The 17996-nt window shown below is 38.5% G+C and overlaps 1 protein-coding gene across 1 annotated transcript in view; it reads left to right on the forward strand.

The window, feature by feature from the left end:
• The window catches only part of GALNTL6 (polypeptide N-acetylgalactosaminyltransferase like 6), a 1867045-nt gene that overhangs the window by 631473 nt on the left and 1217576 nt on the right, over positions 1-17996 (forward strand). Inside the window, exon 3 of the mRNA XM_077477209.1 lies at positions 2617-2755. Within this exon, the coding sequence (XP_077333335.1) occupies positions 2617-2755 (139 nt within the window). The remainder of the gene's footprint in view (positions 1-2616; positions 2756-17996) is intronic.

Here is a 17996-nt window from a genome sequence, read left to right on the forward strand (position 1 = left end):
GTTATTCTTTGCAAAGGGAATTTTTACAAAACTCTACATCATTCACAACGTTAAATAAAACGTAATTATGCAAAGTGGAAATTTACTTTGAAAGTAAACATTTGCTAGTCGTTTAGTAAACCAGGGTCACAGAATGCTTAATAACCATTTAGGATAATAAAGAGACACAATGGGGTGTATTTACTAAAGGAAGGGAGCAGGGTTTCTCAACCTTTTTACCTTGAGAGGACCTCTGACAGATAGCTTGAGATATCGAGGAACCCCTGAAAATATTTTCACTTTTCTACTGCTCATGGAACATCGATGTGATCAGTGAGCTGTTGATATAACAACAATGATTTTTAAAAAGAGCATTAAATAATGAAATCAATATTAAAATTGACCTATTTAATGTGAAACTTGTGAAAAAGATTGTTGAAGTCCTTATAGAAAGTCGCTTATAGAAATAGAAGATATAAAAAAGGGATAACTGCTGCCTCTACCAATATATCCACCTAAATGGAAATAATAGAAGTGGCACTGTTCTGGGGTGGAATATCTGACCAACTTTGGGACCAAATGTGAAAAAATATATATAAGGTGTAAAGTTGTAAAACCCAATGCACGGGTAGCCTGTACCTTAATACGACAATCTAGTGTGCCAATAATCAAATTGCCTCAAATAAACCCAAAAGTAAAATACAACGAAGTGTGATCTCAATATGCAAATGACCTATGTTCTAATTTAACAATCTGGTGTGGTGGCAATTTAAAACATCTCCATGTGGCTTATAAAACATACAAAAAATGCAGACAGTTGCATAAATATGTGAATGACAGTGCCTATGTGCAAAACACTTGTGAACGCATAAAAAAAAATGATATCATTATGGTGATACCCTCTGGTACCAGATAGTAGATTATACTAAAGTAAATATTATGTGCACAGCTAGTCCATATGCCATAAAAGTGAAAAATAGCAGAGATATAATAAAAAGTGACAGGTGTTCTTCATAAGCTGTATTCTGTGCTTCTTATGCCCCGTACACACGACCAGACTTTTCAACATCAAAAGTCTGACGGAATGATTCCGGCAGACTATTCGAACGTGTGTGGGCTGCAGTAGACTTTTGATTTGCAAAAGTCTAACAGACTTTAGAAATGGAACATGTTTCAAATTTTTCCGACAGAACTCTGCCGGACCCAGAAATCCGCTCGTGTGTGCGCTAGTCTGATGGACTAAAACCGACGCTAGGGCAGCTATTGGCTACTGGCTATGAACTTCCTTATTCTAGTCCAGTCATACGTCATCACGTTCGAATCCGTCGGACTTTGGTGTGATTGTGTGTGGCCAAGTCCGTTCATTCGGAAAGTCCGTCAGAACTCTGTCAGTACTCCGTCAGAACTCTGTCGAAAGTCTGCCGGACTTAAGTCTGGTCGTGTGTACGCGGCATTATAGGTGCCATATACAGGTATACCCCACTTTTAAGTACACAATGGGGTTTATTTACTAAAGCTGGAAATTGCAAAATCAGGCTTACTTCTGTATAGAAACCAATGAGCTTCTAACCCCAGCTTGTTCTATTAAGCTTTGGAAATAAAACCTGGAAACTCATTGGTTTTTATGCAGAACTGAGCCTGATTTCACACTTTTCAGCTTTAGTAAATAAACCACATTGTGTACTTAAAAGTGGGGTATGCCTGTAGGTAATATACTCACCAGAACCATTCACCCCACACTGGGGTATTACGCTTTCACAGTATCTGCCACTGTGAAGCAAACAAATGGCCTCCTCCTGTTTCAGCTGGTTGTTTCTGTGTTTGCGGTGTAAGATATAAGAGCCTCCTTCAACTCGCCCTTTTTGGTTCCCACATGCAGGAAAGAGACATCTCCAAAGTGTATTGCCATTTAAAATTAAAGATATATTTATAAAAGTGAAAACATACTCACATTTAGCATAGTAATACAGAGTTTTGAAAAATACAGTAAGCTGGGAGCCAACTTCCTGTATTTTTTCCTGCATTGGCTGACTGATTTTGATGGAGCCAATGGTGCCACGCTGCTGTCTCAACAAATGAGGAGGGAAGTGCCAGGAAGCCGAGACACTCCTGCAACATCGCTCGATCTAGAAGGACCTCCGGTTTTAGGGGGGGTGAGAGGGGCTGCTGCATACAGAAGGCTTTTTATCTTAATGCATATAATGCATTAAGATAAAAAAAAAACCTCTGCCTCTACACATTCACTTTAAGGAATCTGTGTGCAGTGTATTACACAAACCTAAAATAAAATATGTGGCTTCACCAACTTCACTTGTGTAGCATTGCACTTTAAGTTAAGCAAATGTAATACTGAATAGTAAACCTAGATGATTCTTTGATGTATATATCATATGGCTTACTGTGTTGTTGGGTTAACTGCTTTGCAAACATAAAAAATACTTTAACTGCAGGTCCCTGGGTCATTTATGAAATTCCATGTCAAACGTCAAACATGTGCATACATTTTATTTGAATAGTTTTAACATACTAATGTAGAGGAGAACCACAGACATTGCATGAGAATTTGATATATGGGATAATCTGGTTAGTGCTCTTATTTCCCAAAGGAAATTTATCATTTTTAATTTTCCCTTTCAGGCAAAGGTGAACATGGGAAGCCATATCCTGTCAGTGAACTGGACCAAGATGACACGGCTTATAGAGAAAATGGCTTTAATATATATGTTAGCAACAACATCGCCTTGGAGAGATCCTTGCCTGACATACGACATCCTAAGTAAGATGATAATTTAAACACAATCACCTCTATCTATATATCTGTCTATCTATAGTAAATCATATAAAACATATCTAAAAATATAATTTAAAAAAAATATTTAAATTGACTGATGTATTGGTTGGCAGACAGAAGCTTTAAAAGCAATATACATTCCAACATCTTAAATAAACATATATTATTTAAAATTGTAGGTCCTTTGTATTGCTTCATTGTCTTTCAAGACAATGTCAACGTCTCTCTGGAACTGATTAAAAAGCTTAGCACTTTCTTGCAATCCAACAAAACATGTAAATTAAATTGAAATTGCTTAAAGATTGATTTTTTTACATACAAAAATATTAAAAATAAATCAATAATCAAAGTTAATAAATATTTTTCTAATATTGTAATTGTGCAAACTAATGCTATTTACTAGATGATTCACAGCTAGGTTGGTTATAGTATGACCATTAACCACTTGCTTACTGGGCACTTAAACCTCCCTCAGTCCCAGAGCAATTTTCAGCTTTCAGCGCTGATGCACTTTGAATGACAATTGCGCAGGTATACAACACTGTACCCAAATGAAATTGTTATCATTTTTTTTCCCACAAATAGAGCTTTCTTTTGGTGGTATTTAATTACAGCTCGGAGTTTTATTTTTTGCTAAACAAACAAAAAAAGATGCAAAAATAAAAAAAATAAAAAATCATGTTTAAAAGTTTGTTATAAAATTTTGCAAACGGGTAATTTTTCTACTTCACTGAAGTGCGCTGATGAGGCGGCACTGATAGGCTGCACTGGTGGGCACTGATGGGCTGCATTGGTGGGCACTGATAGGCTGCATTGGTGGGCACTGATAGGCTGCACTGGTGGGCACTGATAGGCATAGTTAAGGCGGCACAAATAGGCACAGATAAGGCAGCGCCGATGGGCACAGATAAGGCGGCACTGATGGGCAAAGATGGGCACATAAGATGGCACGGATGGGTGGCACGGATGGGTGGCACGGATAGGTACCACTGATAGATGGGACTGATGGGCACTGATAGGTGGCACTGATAGGTGGCTCTGATAGGTGGCACTGCTGGGCACTGATGGGCGGCACTGCTGGGCACTGGTAGAAGACACTTATGGGCACGGATATGTGGCACGGGTGCAGCACCTTTGTTAAGGCAGATTGTGGGCACTGCTGGGTGGCACTGTGGGTACTGCTGGGTGGCACTGCTGGGTGGCACTGTGGGCACTGCTGGGTGGCACTGTGGGCACTGCTGGGTGGCACTATGGGCACTGCTGGGTGGCACTGACGGGGGGCACTTACTTTTTTTATTGTTGCACTGGCAGGTGGCAGGTGGGCACTGACAGGGTTGCAGGTGGGCACTAGCAGTGCTGGCCATGATCGGGACTGATGTCCCGATCACGGCCGCCGGTGATCGGCTTTTTTTTTCTCCTCGCGCTGACAGCGCGAGGAGGAATAATAGCCGATTACCGGCTCCATTATATCACATGATCAGCTGTCATCGGGATCAACCCCTTGCACGGATCGGTGATCAGGCGAGTCTCGTAGACTCGCCGATCACAGAGCGCGCCCCTCAGGGGGCGCGCAGGCCGCTCGTGCACGGGACGACGTCAATAGACGTAGTCCCGGAAAAGGAGATCCGCGTTGTAGCCGTCAATTGACTATAGCGCGGATCTCAAGTGGTTAAAATAGAAGATTATATCATAGCCTTTTGTTTGACAAGATTGTGACTAAATATTTCATTGTCTTCCCCTTTATTAGATACAGGCTAAATCTGGGCCAGATTTGGGCATATTGGTGAAGTAGAATTATAAATAATAATGACAGATGTTAGCATGTTATGTGTTTTGAAAACCATAATCTCCGAAAGTCATAAAAGTTTTATTTTCCTTATAAAGTCAATTACCGGCCTCAGTGTACATATGTTTATTTTTAATTTGTAGCTGTTGGCCATTGAATAACATTCCCTATTTTTGACTGAACTAAAGAATCTTTTTTTTCACTGTCAGTCAAATCCAAACTCAGTCTGCTAACACTGACTTCTCTACTACTAGTAAAAAGACATTTATAAAGAAAGAATGATTACTGCACTGTTCTTTCTGGGTGGGAAGAAATTTGTAGCTTTGTTTATTACGTTTTTTGTTATGGTTCTTCCTGTGCCAACAAAGCCTTCTATGCCACAGAACATATTACCATTGAAAAACATATACATCTACAGTGCTTCAGACAAATGGAATTGAAAAAAAAATGATTTCTAGTAAGAAAATAAAAGCATAATAATAATTAAAAAAACAAAACAACTGGATAGATTTTAGGGGTCAGGAATTACGAGACCAATCATTTTATGATAACTTTTGTTTGTAAATGTTTGATTTAATGCTGATTAGAACTAAGGATGAGCCGAACACCCCCCGGTTTGGTTCGCACCAGAACCTGCAAACAGACCTAAACTTCATGTGAACTTTAGAACCCTATTAAAGTCTATGGGACTTGAATGTTCAAAATCTAAAGTGCTAATTTTAAAGGCTAATATGCAAATTAATGTCCTAAAAAGTGTTTAGAGACCTGGGTCCTGCCCCAGGGGACATGGATCAATACAAAAAAAAAGTTTTAAAAACGGACGTTTTTTCGGGAGCAGTGATTTTAATAATGATTAAAGTGAAACAATAAAAGTGTAATATTCCTTTAAATTTTGTACCTGGGGGTGTCTATAGTATGCCTGTGAAGGAGCGCATGTTTCCCGTGCTTAGAACTGTCCCTGCACAAAGTGTCATTTCTGCAGAGAAAAAAGTCATTTAAAACCACTCGCGGCTATAATGAATTGTCGGCTCCCATAATACAGAAATTACTCATTGAAAGTCATTGATAAAAAAAAAAAAAGCGTGGGGTTCCCCCAAATTCAATTACCAGGCCCTTCAGGTCTGGTATGGATATTAAGGGGAACCCCGCGTCAAATTAAAAAAAAAATTGACGTGGGGTTCCCCCTAAATATCCATACCAGACCCTTCAGGTCTGTTATGGATATTAAGGGGAACCCCGTGTCAATTTTATCAAATAAATTGACGTGGAAGTCCCCCTAAAAATCCATACCAGACCCTTTATCCGAGCACGCAACCTGGCAGGCCGCATTCAAAGAAAATGCTAGACAACAAATAATCAAACCATTTATTTCTTGCACTGTAAGTGTACTTATCCTTTTAGCCTCCTTCTCAATACCTCTTCATGGCATTGTTTCTCTTCACTGGGCTCTTGTTATGCTTCTTCTGTTGTAAGCAGAATCTGCACTATCTGAAGTACAAACTTGAGGCCTTCCTTCAAATCTAATCAAGTTATAGTTGAGGAGAAAGAGAAAAAGCATAGAAACTCCCAACACTTGCAATGTGATGGTAAGTTTTTCTTGGAAGAGGTATGCAGGGAGCTCCAAATCAAGCAGCTGTTATTGGTGGGCATTACCCATGGTAAATTAAGGAGTGGGAAACATTATAGCAGGCAATAAACTCATCCCACTAAAAATAGGAGCTTTTTTTTTTTTTATTTATTTACTTAAAAATTCATAGTGAAAAGTTTGAACAGCTTTCAAGATTTTTGAAGTGACCGTGTTTTAGCTCAAGAAAACCCATGCAAGCAAAGAAGAACATACAAACTCCATCATGTTATTGTTAAAAAAATGTAAAAGCAGTAAAAAAAAAAGATTCTTGCATTATTAAGTGGATCTATCCAGCTGTGAGACATACTATATAGTAAATATAAATTGGCTATTTTGCCACTTGAGTACTATTATTATTTTAATTGCTATTACTTTGTTTGCAACTATTCTTTGTCACACAGTTGCCACTAGATGTATGACAAGCTGGCATCACCTAAATATCACACTGCAGCACAGGAAAGGTCAGCCTTCAAATTGTCATTAAGAATGAAAACTATTTACTCAAGAAAATGTGAAGAAATACGTAAAGCTATTGTTTCCTTTCTCACTGTGTCATAAACCTTTATTAGAGGCAGATAAGATTTTAGGCCTTCTGCTTTTATATCTGTGCTGCTTCCAATCTGAGCTGCCTAGAGTAGAAAAAAAGATACAGTCAATCACAATATAGTGGGCCATCAGTAAACGCTGTTCACAAAGCCTTCTACTGGCAGTATTTATGAATTCAGATAACTAGTCAAGACACTGAAATGTACAGATCCTATTGTGAAGAAGAGCTGTCAGTGTCAAAGGAGCTGGATCACACAACCTCACTATTCAATATAACTGGTATATATTCATTGATGCTAGAAACTACTACATCTACTTTGCTGGGAAGGAAGACAGCTTAAATACCATATATATTTGAACATAAAAAGTGCCGACTATCAGGGTCTGTTCAAAAAGAGATTCTTATTTATTAGCTTTTGTTTGTAGATAAATGTGCATTTGTTCACTTCACTGTAAACACCAAGCCATAAATTGCACTCATCTGTAGTCACAACCTATATTTTGCTTCCGTGTATATTTTGTGTACCAATACAAGTGTAACTAAAGGCAAAACTTTTTTTTCAGTATTGGATAGCATCAAGGGGAATTAGAACATCTGTCAGTTTTTATTGCTGTCTGTGCCTCCATTAGGATGATTCATCTCCTCTTTTTTCCTGTTTACTGTTATTATCAAAATTGTGGCTTGACATTGGAACAGTAATAGAGGGGAAATCTTCCAATGGGGACACTAGTTCAGGTCCCACCCTGGGATTCCCTCTTTTTGTAGGGATTTTATCTGACTATCTGTTTTGTCTGTGGGGCAGGAAGTGAAAGTGTTACTAAACCCAGGACCCTGCATTTACTATATTTGGTCTCCCACAGTACACAGCACATGGAAACACAAGGTGTCTAAGTCAGTAGATTTCAGGTAGATTTACTAAAAATTGTGCCCAAAACCCAAAAAATCTGGTGCAGCTGTGCATAGTAACCAATCAGTTTTGTTCAGTTAAGATTTGACAATAAAATCTAGAAGCTAATTGATTACTATGCACAGCTGCACCAAATTCTGTGTGCACCAGTTTTAGTAAATCTCCCCCTATGTGTCAGACCTCTGCAAATGTTCCACTTCTTTCCCAGAGATATCAAGGGTCCCACTCTGCAGCTGCTTGCGGGGTCCATGCTTTTCTATTCTTTACCTTTTTATGACTAAGCCTATTTCTGATATTTGGTGTTTACAAGTTAAAATCCGTATTTTTTGCTAGAAAATTACTTATGCAGGCGCGACTTCCATATGTGTGGTGACGCAGCAGTTTGAATTTTATTTTATTTATTTTTATATTATACATTTTTTCTAAAAAAAGTGATCACTTTTATTGCTGTCACAAGGAATGTAAACATCCCTTGTGACAGTTATACGTGGTAAAACATACTCTTTATGGAGGGATTCAGGGGTCTAAAAGACCCCAAATCCCTCCTTTACACTTCGAAGTATTCAGATCACCAAAAACGGTGTATCTGAATACTGCATATTTTTTTAAATCTGGCGCCATTGGCAGCCGAGCAAACAGGAAGTGACGTTGTGATGACGCTTCCGTGTTTACATCAAGGAGACTGGAACAAAGCCATTTCTGGATTTGTTCCACTCTGTCACTAGCCACTGGAAGAGCCGGCTCATTGATCGGCTCTCCGGTGCCACTGGGAGGCCCGGGAAGAGCGTCGGGAGGTGACGGGAGGGGGCGTCCCCTCCCGGTCCTCCGGGATAACAACCAAGCAGCTTTTAGCCGCATCGGTTGATATCCTTGGAAAGCTGATCACCAGCTATAAAAAAACGTAACTGGGATGATGCAGCTGCAGGCATTGGGTTAAAGAAAAATATATGTAAGATACTAAAAAGCCTTTTTTTATGCACATGGAAAGTATTTAGGTGATTTAAACTGAAGGTTTATACTTGGCTTTAACAATGTCTACCACTGTTTCAGAATATTTTTAAATTCTAAAATGAACCTAATTTTCTCTATTTTTTAACCGCTTACAGACCAGCTGCCGCAGTTTTACTGTGGCAGGCTGGCTCCGCTGCGCAAAATCGCAATCTCGCGAGGCTTGTCTAGCGAGCTACATGAGTCCAACAGCATGCGATCGACTCACGGAGAGGATGAACGAGGAGATGCTAATGTAAACAATGTAACCAAGCATCTCCCCGTTCTGCCTAGTGGCACTGTCACTGATCAGCTGTCCCTGTGATCGGAAATACTTATCAGTGATGTTTCACACACAGCCCAGCCCCCCACAGTTAGAATCACTCCCCAGAGCAAAAAAAGATTGTCAACTTTGTTTGGGAGCACAGCCGCGCAATTGTCAGTTAAAACGATGCAGTACCAAATCGCAAAAAATGCTCTGGTCTTTGGCCAGCCAAATCCTCCAAATCTGAAGTGGTTAAATACAATACTTTTGCTAACTATTTTACATGGTTGAGTAAGGTTATCTATACAACACTGATGCTGCTGGTTATGTTTCCTTATTTCAAAGTAGCATCAAATAGCTGTGTTGGTTGAAAAGAACCTTGAATCCTATTGTGGAGTGACCTCTCCTAACAATAATAGTATGTATACTACTTTTGTATACCATATTGGAATAGACCCTAACGTTTAAGGGTTCTGCAGGAAAAATGTGCTGCCAGCACACCCTGAAGCATAAGTTCAGTCCTTAAAAAAAATCACATAATAATGCAGTTCAGTGCAATGTTTCAGAGCCGCACAGGACCCTTTCACCATATCACTATAATTCATCATTCGTCTTCTATGAATGTTGTGTTAATTTTTTCTGCTCCTGCTCCTTAAGTGAAATTTCATTCAAGGCAGGGCATGGTCTGAGTATCACTTACATCTAACACATGTTTGAGTGGTCTTTTTTTCTTGCTCATGTATCTGTTTTGTGCATTGGTAATTATATTGGTCCCTAAGTAGGCTCCATTCTAGAACATCCACATTGTACTTTCATCATGTTAAAAAGGGTTTAACTAGTCTCCTAGTATCCCATATTTCATTGTGCACCTATAGCTAAAGCAGATGAATAAATAGGTTATATACAGCCCTGTGCTTCCCAAGCTCTGGTACTTTGAAGCACACATAACCAGGAGACCAGAAAGTAGGGTAATTTTACAATAAAGAGGCATGTGCGACTAAGTTATTAATTTAATAATTGATTTCTGAGCTCAGAACTTCAGTGCTGAGCCTAGAAATCTTAAGGAAACTAGTGGCCACAACTTGCAGCCATGACTGGTAGTAAGATCACTATGCGTTTGCAGAAATAACTATTGAATTAAATTGTTAATATAGTTTGGAACGTTTCCATTTATATTCATAGATGTTAAGTTTGATATACTGTAGAGTATGATGTTCCATTTAGGTCTCATGCACATTGGACGTTTTTGGATGTTTTTACAGCAGCTGTTTTTGGCTTCAGACATTTTTTTCTACAGTCAATAAACTCCCCATCATGTTATCATATGTGTCCATGCACACATAGGCTGTCATCAGCAGGTTTTTGCTGGGGTGTTTTTTGGCTTTAAAAAAAAAAAACTAGTGGGTTCTTTCAGCTGTTTTCAGCTCTAAAAATGCTCTAATGTAAAATAAACGTGATTTCACTGGTGTTTTTTGACATTTTTGATCTGAAAAAAACACTAAAATATGCTAAAAAAAACACTAAAAACTCTATTACAAAAATGCTGAAAAATTCACTGATACTGGCATTTTAAAATGTTATTTTAACGTCCAGTGTGCAAGATGGTGATGATAGTAACTTATCCATTGCACCATATAGAATCACAATTACTATGAACCATGTGAACCATGTGACACAAATGTGTGTAATATGGTTGATATTCCTGGAGGGATTTGCACCTAGGGAAAAAGAATCCCCTGAGGGAGTACAACATTGGGGAAACAACGTTGGCCAGCACTAGAATAAAAAGATTTGGGGTACTTATTACAGATGGTTTCAAAATAAGAAAACAGTGTGACCAGGCAGTGGGAAAAGTGAATAGAATTCTAGGATGCATTACTAGAGAGATCACTAGCAAGAGAAAGGAGGTCCTGATGATTCCCATGTTTAGATCTTTAATGAGACCCCATTTAGAATAATGTGTCCAGTTCTGGTGACCTCACTTACAGAAAGATATTGATAAAATAGAACCAGTCCAGAGAAGGGTAAAACATGGTGAAAGGTGTGGGGGATAAAACATATCGAGAGGGACTTCAGGAACTTAATATGTACAGTCTGGAGGAAAGAAGGGAAGGGGGGACGTGATTGAAACCATTAAATACATCAAGGGTGTGAATAAGGAGGGCAGCTTTTTCAATATAAAACCAAAATCAAGAACATGTCCTCAAACTAACTGGGGGAGTTCAAAACTAATCTTAGAAAGTATTATTTTGCTGAAAGGGTAGTTCATGCTTGGAATAGACTATTGGCAGAGGTAGTGAGACAGCCAACAGTAAATGGCTTCAAGCATGCTTTGGACAAGCAAAGATCTATACTCAGACAATAACGTTAACGGAAAAAAAAAACCTGAAAACAAAAAAAAATTAAAAATAAATCGACAGACTCGATGGACTACTCTGTCTTTTTCTGCCGTTACTTTTCTATGTTTCTAGAAAGAATTGAAGAAGTTGTGCTTTCATAAAATACCAAAGAGATTCACTGAAGAGTTCCAGCATGTAGGATTTTAGGGATTTTAGGATTTTATGCTTGGCTAGACAAATAATTAATTCATAAAAACTCACTCTTAAAGAGCTAACATGCTAACATGTACCTATAGGTAAGCCTATAATAAGGCTTACCTATATGTAGTGAAAATATCTCCTTAATGTGTACAGTTTAGGATATATTTTCATAGTATATGCAGCCAGTGACATCACTGGCACATTTGCTCTGAAGAAATGGCCACGGGTGCCGTTCCTTCCGAGTCCTATGCCGTGACGTCACTGCAGCTCGGGCCGATCACACCACCGGTGCCTGTGAGCCTGGAAGAAACTCAGAGGAAAATGTCAGCCATGTCATTGGTGTGCCAGCGATGCTGCAACAGCTTCTTTCTAAAGTAAGTAATCCATAATGAGCTACTATGTGATGCATACCAGCTCATTATGCCTTTGTCTTGCAGGGTTTTTTTCTGAGTTTTACAACCTATTTAAGTGTGATTTTGCTTCAACAGAAGAATATAGATTTTAAGAAAGGAGGATTTTTTTTCAGACAGATTTCAGCACCATTCATGTGTAATCTCCTTGAGAAATATCTTTACAGCATTTTAAACAGTGTCTCATACCTTTTGTAACTCATCCAAAATAGAAAACATGCAAGTTGTACAATATGATAAAGTAAGATTGCCTAACTGTTTAAGCACTTCTATGATACAATTCCAGGCTGAATTTACTGACAATCATATATCAGCTGAAAACATATATCATTTAATGTTTTTCCTTCAGACTGAGTTCACACCTATGCGAATAGAATGCAGGTTTCCCCTCATCCAATTTGAATGACAGGAGTTTGTGACAAGCTATCTATGGGAGTCGGTTCACATAACTCTGTTGCAGCTGCGGAGCGGCTTGCAAAAGAATGCTGTGCGTCACTGGCTCAGTTTCAAGGCCAAATTCAAGCAAAAATTCCACCCTGATTTGTCCCTAAAATGGAGAACAAGGATGCACCGAACCCCTACTGCAAGCTGCATCCATCGGAGGTGTGAACCCAGTCTCAAAAGCTACACTGATACAAGTAAAGTACACAATGTAAGCTCAAAAATGGCAAACATCCATTGTGAATATACTTCATAAAATAAAATTATGAATACAATTTAATTATCGCTATCAGTTTTTGTAAGATAATCTCTGAAATTCATAAAGAGTGTTGTAGACACTAGGGGGTTGATTTACTAAAGGCAAAAAGATTGTGCACTTTGCAAAGTGCAGTTGCACTCTGCAAGTGCAGTTGCTCCAGAGCTTAGTAAATGAGCAAGGCTCTGCTGATTTCCACTATCCAATTATGTGCAAGCAAAAATGTTTTATTATTATTTTATTTTCCTTGAACGTGATTGGGTACTCTTTGCAAAGTGAAGTCTTACCTCATTTACTAAGCTCTGGAGCAACTGCACTTGCAGAGGGCAACTGCACTTTGCAAAGTGCACATTCCATTTGCCTTTAGTAAATCAACCCCCTAGGTCTTTACATCACAATTTCTTGCAACAGATTCACCTTCCTGAAAGATACATGGCCAAAGATAGATGAATGAAAGATACATACATGGTACATGGCCAAGGAGTTTTTTTGTTAAGTGGGTAGATCCTAATAAGGAGCTCCGAGAGATTTCCCCATCCATAGCCACAATTTAGAACAATAGTGGCTATCAAATATGCACACTGGTGTCCTCTGTCTATCAATAGCCTCTCAGCATCTTTACTTATGCCCAGTGATCATCCCGCATCATTGTTTGCTATGATTCTGGTGGTAATGAAGTAAATACGAAACATATTTTAATATAGTTAAACACACAACACCCCTACCCCATGACTCTAGCCTGTCTATATGCCAGTTTAGAGTTGGTCTTAATTACATCTTATTTTTTATTATACACAGACTGGATATAATTATTTTTGAATTTGTTGCAGCCATAATCACACATTGTAAAAGTAACACATATAAGAACTACATGCATACCCCACTTTTAAGTACACAATGGGGTTTATTTACTAAAACTGGAAAGGGCAAAATCCAGTTCACTTCTGCATAGAAACCAATGAGCTTCCAGGTTTTATTACCAAAGCTTAATTAACAAGCTGGGGTTAGAAGCTTATTGGTTTCTATGCAGACGTGAGCCTGATTTTTCACTTTCCAACTTTAGTAAATAAACTCAATTGTGTACTTAAAAGTGGGGTATGCCTGTACATGAATCTGTTCTAGTTGTTAGAACTGTCAACAAAACTGTCACAATGCATGGATAAACTACAGTAGGTTCCTTTTAAAGAAACACAAAACACAGGGGTGACGGGTCCACTGATAGCACCTTTATTATATATGTAGACTCAATGCCATTCACATATAGAGGTGTGTTGCTGCCATAGCCAAACATATGCATCAAAAAAGAAGGTTGAGGGGACCTCAGAGTGTTAAGCATGAAATTACAGTGATTATGCATTGATATATACTATATGTGATCCTACATTAGGAATACAGTACCAGATCCTTTGCATCCTGCAGGCCTCTTGCATTCATAGATTTCCATTACCCGCGGGGGCCATACACACACCATACACGCACACATTGCTTTAATAGGTCCCCTTCTTGGTGTACACCAGACAGTGTATAGATAATTCTGTGTCCAGACCTTATGTTAATTGTGTTTGTCAGGTATTTGTATGTATGTCCATTGTCAGGTATTACATTGCTCTCTAGCAATATGGGACTTAACAAGCCATAACCAGTGTAGATAACTATTGATTCTCAGGCAATTGTGCCATGTTTTTATGTCTAAATCTAAAATAAATTCTGTATTACATTTTAATACTTGACTCCAGAATTGCCTTTTGCAGCCTTGGTAGCCGCTTTACTCTCTGAGGTCCTCTCATCTGAGAGTCCCTCAACCTTTTTTGATCCTTTTTAAGAAATCACACCACCAGAAAAGTATCCCAACTGCTTTATTGAATTCCCTCTAGCTATGTTTGTCTTTTAAAGGAAATATGGAGGCTGCCATTGCTAACATCTCTTTCATAACATTTCTAGTTGGCTGGCCTCTGTTCCAATCCATTTTTTTTCTTTAAAACCTTCTTTGTCCCAAAAACACAACAGGTATGCACAACAAGACTGTACCTTCACTTTGACTTTCGTTATTTAAAGTAGAATTTCAGCCTAACACTAACTATGCTTAACTAGTTCAGCTCTTTGAACATACTACATACATCCAAAGAGTAAATTCTAGTTTACAAACTGATGGCTGCAGTAGCAGCCATCAGTCTGTGCTAATTTTGTTCAGCCAGCTCCCAGCTTGAAAGTCAAAGTGGTGCAGCAGCTGTATAGCTGGCATTCACTTTTCCCCCCGCCGGCGACCTCCCTTGTGGTTCCTGGGCTCTCCCATTCTTGTTGATTCGACTTCAGAATGGAGAGTGGGGGGGGGGGGGGGGGGGTATGACCAAGGCACATCCATGCCTCAATTGCCCCTGTACTAAGAGAAACCAAAAGCAGCAATGATTTTTTTCACTTCCGATTTCAGATCCTCCATTTTCTGGCCAGTACTGCCGCAGGAGCATTTAACCAAGCAGATCTGTGCTTGATTAGATGTTGTAAAGGGCAAGGAAAATATTGGGACCTAATAGACTTCTAATTTCTCAAGAAAGAGTGCCTGTCATCTGCCCAATGCAATTACATGGGGGTTTAGTAACCACTTGTGATAAAAATAAAATTTAAATAAATAAATAAATGAAAAAAACAATTATAATAAAATATATTAAGAAAACTTGTCATAACCCCTATTGCCTCACACACACCTGCAAACGAACATGCATGCCCAATGTGAGCACATATGTATGTAAGCAGCTGTCATACATTAGAGTGAGAGCAATAATTTTAGCAAAAGAGCTCCGGGGCAACTCTAAACTGATGAGATGTAAAGGCTTTTAAAGTGTCTCCTATGGAGATTTTTTGGGTACCATTGTGTTTTGCAGTATCACGGGCACATACAATTCTAAAACTTGACATCTTTGGTATCTATTTTACTCAATGCAACCTCATCTTTTATATTTTACCAAAAATGTGGGTATTATATTGTCTGTAAAAAACCCAAGAAAAGAGAGCTCAAAGCCACCCTAGTGTAACTCAGCTTTATTAAAGAAACAATAAAAAAAACACTTCAGTGGTCAGACTCACATGTTGGTGGAATAGGGATTCAACACATAGATAGTCCACTGTGGTATCCCTCCTGAACCACGGCCATAAGATTCCGACAGAGGAGGAAGCCATGGACACTCAGACAGCTGCCCGGATCCTGGCAGCACATCCAAGGCTGCTGACAACCAGGCACAGCATGCAGATCTTGATAAAGGAGCCCATGTCTCCAAAACACTTTGTCATGGCAACTGTGTGACTTTAGGGCCCTTCCCCTGTCTCTCAGTCCTGTGAGGCAGTGTATCTATGAAGCACAGTGCTGGCTGGACTGGGTGCCTGTGCACTAGGATTCACACGCCATGCATGCTTGTCAGCAGCCTCGAATGTGCTGCCGGGATCTAAGAAGCTGTCTGAGTGCCCATTGCTCTCCTTTACTGTCTTAAAAAGGTATACTGTGCCTTGAGTTGTAACAACCCACCATTAAAACACTTTAGAGACCAGCCTGCAGTAGGATTCAACAAGCCCTTCAAGTCAGATATAGCCAGGCAACTAAAATGTTTTATGAGGAGCTCAGCAATGGCAACAATTTCTCTCAAAAAATAAAATATTTTTTTTTGTGCCCTGTTCACACTTCAATGCTATCTGAATTGCAAAGTGTTATGTGAAAAAATGAAAACATGCTGCATTTTTTCACAATGTATTGGAGCTCACCTGAAGTCATGTCCATTTTGAACTGAATGAACTGTCACTTTAACTTTTCAATTAGGTTGAGAAACTAAAAAAGGTGAACTGTGCCTTGAGTTGTAACAACCCACCACTAAAACACATTAGGGATCATCCTGCAGTAGGGTTAAACAAGCCCTTAAAGTCAGAGATAACCAGGCAACTAACATTTATAAAAAGTGTTCAGCAATGGCAGCAATTTCTCTCACTATGAGTTTAAAGATTTAATTAAGTGAATGAATACTAAGATGGTTTTAAGCATGCACACATTTTCATAAATAACTGGAGTGCTTTGGAAGATCAAAGGTCCATGAAGTGCCTAAACATGTCTAAAAATTGCATAGAAATTTGATTTGCATTCTACTAAAACAAAATTGTTAAGGCTTGTGAATTTAAAGGATGCATGCAACTCTTCAGCCTACTATACCTAACTATACAATTATTTTACTATGAATTATGACAGTGATCTCCAATGGGTGAAAAAGGCAGGTTGAAAGACATAATATCTATTTTTTTTGAAGGTTAAAAATAAATTGCCTTATGCATTAAACGTCCGTTTTGACACTGCAGCTGAGCTGTGGTGCATAGAACTGAATGAACTGTCACTTTAACATTTAAATTAGGTTGAAAAACTAAAAAAAGGTGAACTGTGCCTTGAGTTGTAACAACCCACCACTAAAACCCATCCTGCAGTAGGATTGAACAAACCCTTAAAGTCAGAGATAGCCAGGCATCTAACATTTATAAAAGGTGTTTAGCAATGGCAGCAATTTCTCTCACTATAAGTTCAAAGATTTAATTAAGTGACTGAATACTAAGATGCTTTTAGACATAAACACATTTTCATAAATAACTGAAGTGTTTTTTGAAAAATCAAAGGTCCCTATAGTGCCTAATCATGTCTAAAAATGGCAAAAACTTTTGATTTGCCTTCTACCAAAACAAAATTGTTAAGGCTTGTGAATTTAAAATATGTATGTATGCTTTTCAGCCTACTTCACCTAACTATACAACTATGTTACTATGAATTATGACAGTAATCACCAATGGGTGAAAAAGGCAGGTTGAAAGACGTAATATCTCTTTTTTTTGAAGGTTGAAAGTAAATTGCTTAATGCAATAAAGGAATGTGGTCAGTGATAGAAAAGACATCCTTGCTCATAATGAAATAGCATTGTTGAAAGTTTTTTTTGATAGACTACTGGGAGTGAATTAATGTGAGGATAGAAACATGTACCGCTACAAACCTATTGTAATAGAACATAACAGTCCTAAAAAATGGAGGATTGTAACTGAATGAAAGGGTCTATTTGTAAAGCTTGTTCTAGTGCTTATGCTGCCCTAGATTTCCATTGCACTTAACCACAATTAACTGGCCTTACCATTGTATAGATAATGTTAAGCTGGAGACTCCTAAAAGTGCATACTGCTAATCTCTAAATTTAGGAAAAGGCTTCAATACAATTTGTTGCCTTGGTTAACTATTATTCAACCCTCTATACTTTTTTGCAATTCATAAGTAAAAAAAAAGTTTTTTTGTGAAATGTGTGTGAAGTGTATATAGGAAACATTTGATGTCTGGGGAGATTAAATGTGTACCACCTAACTTTCTGAATTCAAAGGGTAATTCTACTTTCGTGGTGAAAAAAATAGCAAATAAAGAAAAAATAATATAGCATTTACAATTGCGACACAAGT

This window comes from Lithobates pipiens, unplaced genomic scaffold (assembly GCF_037356315.1).
Source record: "Lithobates pipiens isolate NorthernLeopardFrog02 unplaced genomic scaffold, aLitPip1_a1.2 Scaffold_13, whole genome shotgun sequence".
NCBI lineage: Eukaryota > Metazoa > Chordata > Amphibia > Anura > Ranidae > Lithobates > Lithobates pipiens.